Source organism: Brachyistius frenatus, unplaced genomic scaffold (genome assembly GCF_029030835.1).
Source record: "Brachyistius frenatus isolate BFR_SWC_R1_liver_20210118 unplaced genomic scaffold, ASM2903083v1 Contig_278, whole genome shotgun sequence".
NCBI lineage: Eukaryota > Metazoa > Chordata > Actinopteri > Embiotocidae > Brachyistius > Brachyistius frenatus.
The window spans coordinates 323,794-334,486 of record NW_027210877.1 but is presented as its reverse complement, the minus strand read 5'-3'; the positions used below and the strand labels follow the sequence as shown (position 1 = coordinate 334,486).

Below are 10,693 nucleotides of genomic sequence, written 5' to 3'. Positions count from 1 at the left end.
TACTGCTAAAGTTTATCCTTTAGCAATGTTTTAAATTTCAAAACATTATTTTTTTCCCGCTGAAGTAAAAAAGTGTCATGTAATTAAATTACTTCAAAGTTGTGCTGTCTGTCAGTTTACTGACACAACTGTACACTGAAAAATGTGTAAAATCTATTCTTATAAGTTTTGAATTTGCATTTGTACAACACTCAAAGCAAGTAGTACTGAGACAGCACCAGATACTTCAAAATAAAAGTATTTGTAAGTTTGTAACTGTGAGATCTGAGTCTATCTCGACAGTAAGATAATTAAAAAAAAAATTAGAAATATTTTAATGAAGGAATATAAATGACAAACATAAGACAATTTTGTTCTTTAGTACCAAAGGAGATAAAACACACAGGGTCAGGAAAATATAACAACATTTTATTTTGAATAAAAATTGGTAGCACCTTGTCTTTCAGAGTTTTGGTCAGATCAGTTGACAAAATGAGTTTTTGATTTATTTTGATACACAAAGACAAATTGTGACTTTCAACACATACTTTTGGTCATCACAACTGGTACATTTTCATTGTCATTTTACTAATTAACATGCAGGCAACAATTGCATCAGACATGTAACATCATACAAAAACCATCCTACCAAGGAAACATAAGCCCCCAAAATATCTGTCGTACTGAAATCCAAATGAAAAAAAGAATAAAAGATGATTTCTTGTGTGATTGAATCTCAGATTTAAATCTGATGGTTTGATTTGATTTGACTGCGCAAGTCTTTGAGTTATCCACGAACTTTGACAGCAAAATGTGTTAGGCACAGATCAAACAGGTAAACACAAGGCCAGCCTCAAAGTAGGCAACGGGATTACAATACAAAAATGTTGAGCATTAAGACGAACCGGACAATTACAAGGTTTTGGCCAATAAATATAGAAAAAAAAAAAACACGCACACATGTTAAAAAAATAAAATTAAAAAAATTAAAAAATTGAATTTGATATTTTCAAGTGTTGCACTGCAAGTACCACAGCCACCGGCATTACACTTGCTCTTGACAGTGTTTTCTCACGCTCAGCATGACACATCAGAGTGTGTGTAGGCCTACAAATCTCTGTTCAGGCAGAACACCATTCTCTGTCCGAATTTCAAAAGGCACAGTTTTTTTTTTTACTTTCAGCACTGTCAATATAAAACAAGTGCAAGTTGTTTGTCATATAGAAAAATAAAAGAATGAAAACATAGTAACACATGAACTATTATCAAAACCCTTGACTGAAAACTGTGGCGTTTTATGGTCGTCCTATGTGCCAACATATTCCAGTGTGTCTGTTCTCAACGGACCATGAGACAATAATGTCACCCTGTTTCACCCAACCGATAATATCAAATATCAATCTGACCACCAATCATTTATATTGCGTGTTTTGTAGAAATTGTGTTTATAGTACAAAGAAGTAAAATACACTTTTTGTTTTTGCTGCTCATTTACAGGTAAATAAGGCTACAGTAAATGTTTACATCTGAATGAATCCTTTGTGTGGCTGCAGGTGTTCTGTCCATGTTAGTACAGAACTGGGTTGCATAGAGGAGCCATGTTCACCGTTTAAAAAATAGATTTCCTTATAAAACAACAGAGAAAAAGAAATCGGTAAAATGTATAAAATCTGGTGGAATTTTTTTTTTAAATAAAGAGCTGATGTTTTTTTGTTGTTGTTGTTCCATAAAGGCACAATAATGAGAAAAAAAAAAAAAAAAAAACAATGTCCAAAAGTCAAGTCAGGGCAGGCAGGCTTCTGCTTTGGCAAAAGAACCACGTCAATATTCATACTAACTGGAGTGATTGCAATGGGACTGCTTTGGTTAGTGGTCGTGGACGTTGTCAGCACTGAGCTGCCGTCTCTAGTTTGTTGAGCCAAAAACAACCTAATACAACTTTTTATTTATTTTTTTAAACAAAGGTTTTTTGTGCGGAGGCTGAGATAAAAAGGCAGTCTGAGCTGGAATATTTACTCTCGGTTCTGTTGGAGCTGAAGACGTCTTGAAGCTGGGAGCTCTGACGGGGAGCTGAGCAGGTCCATCGGAGGGGAGGGGGCGGGGCTAATGTCCGCGGAGCTCGTCCAGCCGGGTGTAAACGTTGTCGGCCTGACTGAGCTCCTCAAACACAGGCAGCAGGTTGAGCAGCTCGGCGTCGTCCACGTCGTCAAACCACGACACCACGGGAACCTGAGCGACACAAACACACACAGTTGGCACTCCACACTTCAATCTTTATAAAAAATACACACAGTATCAGGTAAAAAACTCACAGCATTGTTGGGGTGGAAGATGTAGGAGGCAGGAGAGTTGTCCAGGATGAGGGTCTTGTGGAGGTCTCGGCCCAGTCGGCTCAAATCTTTGACGTAGCAGCCCTGGTGGAAGACGCACGACTCCCGGAACAAGCGGGCCCGGAAGACGCCGCACTGATCCAGCAGGTCGGTCACGGGGTCGGCGTACTGACGGGGGATCAGGGAGCACGGTGAGGGGGGGTGGCAGGGATCGGCCACAAAAGGAAGCCGTTTTCTACAAAAAGCTGGATATATTTCTAGCAGTAAAATGTTTACACATTTACAATCCCAAATTCAGGTTTGTGTTGTAAAGTCAGGATTGAGTGCTAGTAAATCAGAGTTAAGTCAAACTTGGGGTTTTTATTTATGTAAATACTATCTCATCCCTATGGAAGAGCAAGTGTGTTTAAATTGAGCTTAAATGTCCAATTCAGAGTAACTAAACTGAACACAAGAGGCCGACTATCTGCAGATTTAATGAAACATGAGCAGGGCATCTACTGAGGTGACTGACAGCGTGTTAATCAGCTGCTATCACGGAAAAGGGGGGGGGAACTAAGAGGCGAGAGAAAGCAGAACAACATCTGATAGATCAGCCAGGAACACATCTGTCATCAAACGAGAGACACTCGGTGCTGAATAAAACACGGAGATCTATTTGTGAGGTTGTGAAGTACCTTAGCGAGACTGGCTGTGAACAGCACACATTCAAACAACTCGCCCATTCTCTGCAGGAACTCGTCCACGAACGGCCTCTTCAGCACGTACACCTGCGGAAACACAGCAGTCGGCTCAGCGAACGGCTTCGGAACCACACTTATTTTTTTATTTTACATTTTACACCGTTAAAACTTCCGTCCGTTAGCTGCTCACGGCCGGTTCCTGAAACAAGTAATCAAGAATAGGCCGTGCCAGTGTTAACCAGCCTATCCTGGATTACTTGAACCAGGCAGAGGCCCCACAGAGGATTCCTTCAGCAGCACACGGGGTCCTGGAGAATCACATTTCTGACTTAATGACATTTCCACGTGTCCAACGGGGAGTCCAACACACAGCCTATCACAGGATGCCAGAAGTGCATATATATATATATATATATGCACCGTCCTATCACTTATTAAAGACATTAGAGCTGAAGTGACTCATTTTTTCTTGCTGATGCACCACTTCCACTTGTGTTATTCCTTGTTTAACATCTGGCCAGCAGAGGGCTCCACACACCCGTCTTTGAAAAAAAAAAAACTGCTACAGGACCCATCCCTTTTTTCAGCTCAGCAACCACTGCATAGACCCCCTCCACCCCCACCACCCCCCATCTCCCCCAACACACACAGAGAGCAGTTTACCTGGTGTGTGGTCCCCTCTATCTCCACAGGTACGATGAAGTCTGCATTACTGATCGGCTGAAGGGAGAAAACAGGGAGATGCTCGTCATCATGAACCACATTGTGTACGTTCACATGACGTTACATAACAGCTCCTCGGCGCCGCCGTCAATCACACACACAAACAGAAGAGAATTCACCGGGTGCTCCGGTGCAGAAACACAGATTAGTGTTCACGTGAACATGTTTAAAATGAGGCGACATGATGTGAAGGAGTGAATCACAGCGTTGGTATACCTTGAACGAACTGTGCACCAAGGTCTCGTCCAGGTCTATGACCACGCAGATCTTCCCCTGGTCGTCGGCCTCCACCTCCGGCAGCAGGCTGGCTTCACACTGCTGAGGGCACACACACACACTTTATTAAAAGACATCAAAAATCTAAGGTGCACTGAGGCAAAGTGGAAAACTGTTCTGTTCTTCTTTTTGGAAATCATGGATGTGCCACATTCTGCAGGCGAAGGAGGGGAGGGACCATCCAGCTTGTTATCGGCGCACATATACAGAAAAAGATACTGTTTTTGAGGCAGCACATGCTTATATGAGCAAAACATACCAAACTGCATTCTATGTAGAAGAAGAGTCCGGTTGCTAAACTGGCCCATCTGTAGTCCGAAGCCGTTGAAAAATATTTGGCACATCATGAAAGGAAAAATACGACAAAGGCTAAAAAAAAAAAAAATCCGATTTCAGGCAAGTATGGGACAACATTTTACTTTTAAAACTCCCACTAATGTAAACCTACTTCACATGCAGTTGTGCTCGAGCCTTAAGGAACACAATCAGTCCCGACATCGAATTGATTTCACCTCCAGGGGAAAATTCGCCTCAGTTTTAGGGGAGGCATGTGTGACTTTAATTATTTACTCTTAACAGCCTCAATGCTGTGTATGTTTTGGGATTTGCATATTTAAGTTTTTTTGATTGTGGGCTTTGTCAAACTAAACAGGAATTCACCTGCAGGGGGAAAACAGCCACTGTGATATAATCTCATTTGCAGTTTTGTTAATGTTTCATTTTGGGGTCTTTTTATGGGAAGATGAATACATTATTAATATATTACATAACAGAAATTGCTCATCCATTAAGGAAGGCGAACTAGGATTGAGGGAAATGCTATCCAATGTGCAACAACAACTAACCTAATGTTTCATGTTTCATGTGGTTTTATTTTGGTGGGAGGCTGTCAGGTCCTTTCACACGCTGCTTCCTGTTTGCTCCTGATGCCAGAGGACACGCCTCAACGTGAGCAAACATGGCATCTCATTAAGACGTCCCATACCGCGGCGCCGAAGCCCTAATCAGGCCGACAGCAGTCAGCAGCCTGCTCCGACCTTTCATTTCATTTCTTTCTTTTGGTTTCCACCTCTACTCGCTGTCCTGCCTCTCGGACTGGCAGTCGACTCTGACACTCTTATCTTCCTCGCGGGGACCAAGCGTGAACATCAAACTGATTCCAGATCTGCAGACGTCACGGTGAGTTTTTCTGCTGCTTTTAGTGCGCAGTTATAAAACAAAGACAATAAGAAGCACATTTTTACAGACGCATGCTGAGTTTATTCCTACAGATGGAAAAACTACACAAACACCTCCTTTATGACAAGCTGTGTGTCTGTGTGTGGTGTGTGTGTGTGTGTGTGTGGTGTGTGTGTGTGTGTGTGTGTGTGTGTGTGTGTGTGTGTGTGTGTGTGTGTGTGTGTGTGTGTGTGTGTGTGTGTGTGTGTGTGTGTGTGTGTGTGTGTGTGTGTGTGTGTGTGTGTGTGTGTGTGTGTGTGTGTGTGTGTGTGTGTGTGTGTGTGTGTGTGTGTGTGTGTGTGTGTGTGTGTGTGTGTGTGTGTGTGTGTGTGTGTGTGTGTGTGTGTGTGTGTGTGTGTGTGTGTGTGTGTGTGTGTGTGTGTGTGTGTGTGTGTGTGTGTGTGTGTGTGTGTGTGTGTGTGTGTGTGTGTGTGTGTGTGTGTGTGTGTGTGTGTGTGTGTGTGTGTGTGTGTGTGTGTGTGTGTGTGTGTGTGTGTGTGTGTGTGTGTGTGTGTGTGTGTGTGTGTGTGTGTGTGTGTGTGTGTGTGTGTGTGTGTGTGTGTGTGTGTGTGTGTGTGTGTGTGTGTGTGTGTGTGTGTGTGTGTGTGTGTGTGTGTGTGTGTGTGTGTGTGTGTGTGTGTGTGTGTGTGTGTGTGTGTGTGTGTGTGTGTGTGTCTGTGTGTGTGTGTGTGTGTGTGTGTGTGTGTGTGTCTGTGTGTGTGTGTGTGTGTGTGTGTGTGTGTGTGTGTGTGTGTGTGTGTGTGTGTGTGTGTGTGTGTGTGTGTGTGGTGTGTGTGTGTGTGTGTGTGTCTGTGTGTGGTGTGTGTGGTGTGTGTGTGTGTGTGTGTGTGTGTGTGTGTGTGTGTGTGTGTGTGGTGTGTGTGTGTGTGTCTGTGTGTGGTGTGTGTGTGTGTGTGTGTGTGTGTGTGTGTGTGTGTGTGTGTGTGTGTGTGTGTGTGTGTGTGTGTGGTGTGTGTGTGTGTGTGTGTGTCTGTGTGTCTGTGTGTGTCTGTGTGTGGTGTGTGTGTGTGTGTGTGTGTGTGTGTGTGTGTGTGTGGTGTGTGTGTGTGTGTGTGTGTGTGTGTGTGTGTGTGTGTGTGTGTGTGTGTGTGTGTGTGTGTGTGTGTGTGTGTGTGTGTGTGTGTGTGTGTGTGTGTGTGTGTCTGTGTGTGTGTGTGTGTGTGTGTGTGTGTGTGTGTGTGTGTGTGTGTGTGTGTGTGTCTGTGTGTGTGTGTGTGTGTGTGTGTGTGTGTGTGTGTGTGTGTGTGTGTGTCTGTGCGACGAGGAAGTAAAAATCTTAAATAAACAAAACAAAATAAAATAATAAACACTGCTGAGGTTTCTCCAATTGTTTTTTTTCAGCTGTGTGAAATATCACTGAAATAGCGTTACCTTGACAACCGTCCCATTTTCCTGTGACTCCAGTAAGGCCTGCTGGGAAGGAGGCGGTGATGGTGGTGGTGGTTTGGGGCCATCCTGAGCTTGGAGGCAGCAGAAGAGCGCTTTGAAGATGTTACAACTCCGAGGCTGTTTCAGGGCAGTCCGGCTCACCTGGCCTGGTCAGCACACACACACACACACACACACACACACACACACACACACACACACACACACACACACACACACACACACACACACACACACACACACACACACACACACACACACACAAAGACACACAGTCATTGAAGAGAACTGAAAATCGCGTAGGCGACATGAAAATGTTAAAGTGTGTCTGTGTGTGTCTGTGTGTGTCTGTGTGTGTCTGTGTAAGGGGGGGGGGGGTAGCATTTGTGTTACATCTTCTTTTAACACCAAAACAAATCTTGGGGAAATATTTCAAAAAACACCACAGAGTAAACTGAGCGTAGCGTAGAGAGATGCCGTTGGTGGTTCTGTCCTGAAGCGTCTGTCTGTCCAGCAGCATGAAGCTGTTTTAATGCTCTGCTGCATGTTATATAATCACAGGGCGGGAAAACACAGCTTCAGCTTTTCAACCAGAAAACACAGAAAACATTCCAACCAATTTATAAACTCCAGAGACCTTTTCAGAGGGTTTGGAGACATGGGCAGCCTGAAGCCGGGCCGGGCTATCACACCTCAGCAGGTCTTTTTGGTTCCCCCCCCCCCTTCATGTGGGGATTTGCTAACTGAATTTCTACATTAGAAGCTCTCTCTCCTCCAGGAACAGGAACTATTTCTACATCAGAAGCTCTCCCTCCTCCAGGAACAGGAACTATTTCTACATTAGAAGCTCTCCCTCCTCCAGGAACAGGAACTATTTCTACATTAGAAGCTCTCCCTCCTCCAGGAACAGGAACTATTTCTACATTAGAAGCTCTCCCTCCTCCAGGAACAGGAACTATTTCTACATTAGAAGCTCTCCCTCCTCCAGGAACAGGAACTATTTCTACATTAGAAGCTCTCCCTCCTCCAGGAACAGGAACTATTTCTACATTAGAAGCTCTCCCTCTTCCAGGAACAGGAACTATTTCTACATTAGAAGCTCTCCCTCCTCCAGGAACAGGAACTATTTCTACATTAGAAGCTCTCCCTCCTCCAGGAACAGGAACTATTTCTACATTAGAAGCTCTCCCTCCTCCAGGAACAGGAACTATTTCTACATTAGAAGCTCTCCCTCCTCCAGGAACAGGAACTATTTCTACATTAGAAGCTCTCCCTCCTCCAGGAACAGGAACTATTTCTACATTAGAAGCTCTCCCTCCTCCAGGAACAGGAACTGTGGAAAGTGGCTCACAGATTTACATCATTTTTGTTCGCAAGGACAAACCAGCATGTTACACAACTCCGAGACAAAAGAACACTGGATCCAGGTTTTGGTTGGACACCATGGGTTCTGTCCAGTACAACATATAGTATTAGAGAGCCAGTATTGATTTGTTGGCCGTGTATGACATAACAGATGCATTAGATCCGCCCTGCGTGCACGAGGACAGACAGAAGATCACTTTCACAGATCAATCCATCACTTAAACACAAAACATGCACACAGACACGGAATTATTCTCCAGGAACGGAGACAACAAAAACAAGCACAGCCGTGTGTGTGATGCACAGACAAGAAGAACCAGGAGGTTTGAACAGATGAACAAGAGCCCGAAGAAAAGTGTGCAAACAACGAGATGTACAATGGGCGGTGCGCAGAGGGGCGTGTTTGTGCATTCCGCTGTCAATACCGCGGCACCTATTTCTGTCCGGTCTCCGGTGAAACAATCACACTGTCCTGCACTGAGCAGCCGGTAATATCCAGCCCCCGGTAATATCCAGCCCCCGGTAATATCCAGCCCCGATGCAACACGAATCTGTCTAATAAAAGACAGTAAAACGTGCAGCAGTGCGGTGACGCGCACTAATCTGTAAAAAAAAAAAAAAAATCACCATCCTCCAATACAAAAATGTGGGCAAAAAAACACCACAGCAGCAGTTTTATAATCCACACACACACACACACACACACACACACACACACACACACACACACACACACACACACACACACACACACACACACACACACAACCCAGTCCAGCTCGGTTCCGTGTGGTCGTTGTGCATGTGGTGATAAACAGCCAGAGCTGCTCCGGACCTGTAGTCGGAGACGGGCTGGTGCCAAACAAGCTGCAACCTGAGACATGAATCGAGCTCCGGTCGTGGAGGTGATCAGCAGCAGTGATCATCACAACAACACATGTAAAGACAGATCTGCACAGGAAGAGCAGCAACACACAACAACAGGATCAACAATAGCTGAGCTCTGGATCACAGCGCGTAATGGAGACCGTGAACTTCTACCTGAGCGCATATCCACATCCAGGAGATCTGAAGCAGGGAGACACCACACACCTTCTGTCTTGTATTTTCAAATTAAGAGTGATGTTACTGAAGAAAAAACACCGAACCTTACAGGTTTGGGGTCAAATATCTTGAGAAAAAAAAGAAGATTACGATTGTTTATGACTCCGTTGTTGTGTATTTCTGCAGTGATTTGCTGTAAATATCACAGATCTGCTGTGGATGTAAAAAAAAAAGACAAAAAGACAAAAAGGCAATGCGCCTGAGAGCGCGCGCTCAACTGTCAGCTGTCAGGACGCACCGATCAATAATTCAGACGAACTGTCCACCGCCGACCCGCCGAGGAGCTCTCACCTGTTTTCGGTGACACTTGAACGTCTTCTTTCTGCACTTGGGTGATAACAGAACTTTCCATCTGACAATCACGGAGCCCTCAAAATCCTCAAATCCTGTCCCGGAGCACCGACGGGCATCCCTCATTGGGTTTTCTGGAGAAGATGACTAATATTCACCGAGTAACTTCACCCGCTTCACCATCCGGGCTGAGACACGGATTGATCTCCTTCCTGTTCTTTATTCCCCGCCGTTTCTTCTTCTTTCTCCCGGAGGTCCGCCCGGGAGGGGGCAAGGCACTTGGATATGTTTTTAGCGAGCTATTTGAGACGGTGCGGCTCGTTGTTGTCGGTGTTCCCGCTCCTCGGACTGCTGCCGCCGGAGAGCTGCTCTCTCCCGTCGCTGCGAAGTCCTCAGTTGAGCACCAACAACATGGAGAATCCAGGCGAGAGAAGGAAAACAACCGAGGAAATGGGGCAAGGGAGGCCGGTTTCAAGCCCCCCCTTACTACAGATAAACAACATCGCCCGAAAAGCCCTAAAGAGCGACGAAAAACACGCAGAATCGATCGGTTACGCGAAATTTAACGCGTAGAATTAGATTCCAGTTCGAAGTTTGCTGTAAAATGTGAGTTTTGTTGTCATCCGGGCTTTTGTTGTTCTCCGGTTGGGACTCCGCGGGCGCCTCGAAACCGTCGTTGCCCTCTGATTGGACGCCGGGGCGGGAGGAGGGGCGTGACCAAGGCATTCCTCCCCGTCCTGCACGCGCCGCACCGAACACATTCCAGCGCTGCTCGTAGAAATGAGATCACGTTGTTTGTAAATTATTAGAAAATAAATAAACAAGTGTAAATAGATGAAGCTCGGCTAAGAAGTACACGAAGATAGCCTGCGTATTTCATATCTTTTTTGTTAAATGGTATGTTAAGACGTTATTGGTTCAATTTTAGTTTCCAACAAATGCTTATTTTTTTGTTGGTCACGTGTAGCCTCTTTTTTTAATTATTCAAATGAGAAAAACAAGCACCACAGGGAGTGGAGAGTGTTGTAATTATTAACAATTATAATACCAAAAAATACACCCCACCACTGAAAAAAAAATAGGATACTTATATTTTGCTTAACATTTACTACTTGTATTCTTGCTGTGAAATGACCATTTTTTAAAAATTTACTTTTCACTTTGCAATCCTTAAATTCGCGGTTTTTAAAAGTATGATCTTGATATTATAACCTCTGTTAAGAAGGGCAACCAGACAGCTTATGAACAGGCTTATTGAAGGATATGAAGTCATAAACACCAAACATACAGAGTATTATTGGAGAGCTAGCTTTA

The 10,693-nt window shown here is 44.5% G+C and overlaps 1 protein-coding gene across 2 annotated transcripts; it reads right to left on the bottom strand.

The window, feature by feature from the left end:
• Positions 1-387: 387 nt before the first annotated feature.
• Positions 388-10,143, bottom strand: ctdsp2 (CTD (carboxy-terminal domain, RNA polymerase II, polypeptide A) small phosphatase 2). Of its 2 annotated transcripts, none has more exons than XM_069721910.1 (7): positions 9,380-10,143; positions 6,602-6,765; positions 3,932-4,030; positions 3,656-3,712; positions 2,987-3,079; positions 2,292-2,477; positions 388-2,208 (listed from the first exon to the last, which is right to left on the bottom strand). In XM_069721910.1, exons 1-7 carry the CDS (start codon positions 9,438-9,440, stop codon positions 2,083-2,085), a joined length of 786 nt encoding a protein of 261 aa, XP_069578011.1. In that variant the 5' UTR covers positions 9,441-10,143; the 3' UTR covers positions 388-2,082. The 2 variants fall into 2 exon arrangements, with proteins under 2 accessions (XP_069578011.1, XP_069578010.1); XM_069721909.1 differs by having other exon boundaries at positions 3,932-4,033; positions 9,380-10,140.
• Between the last annotated feature and the right edge of the window lie 550 nt (positions 10,144-10,693).

Coding starts and splice junctions, on each gene's coding strand:
- ctdsp2 (XM_069721909.1), bottom strand. CDS start 9,440: ATGGAAAGTTCTGTTATCACCCAAGTGCAGAAAGAAGACGTTCAAGTG. Junction 4,034..6,601: donor AAAATGGGACGGTTGTCAAG/GTAACGCTATTT, acceptor GTGTGCCCTCAG/CAGTGTGAAGCCAGCCTGCT. Junction 3,080..3,655: donor TAGAGGGGACCACACACCAG/GTAAACTGCTCT, acceptor GTGTTTCCGCAG/GTGTACGTGCTGAAGAGGCC.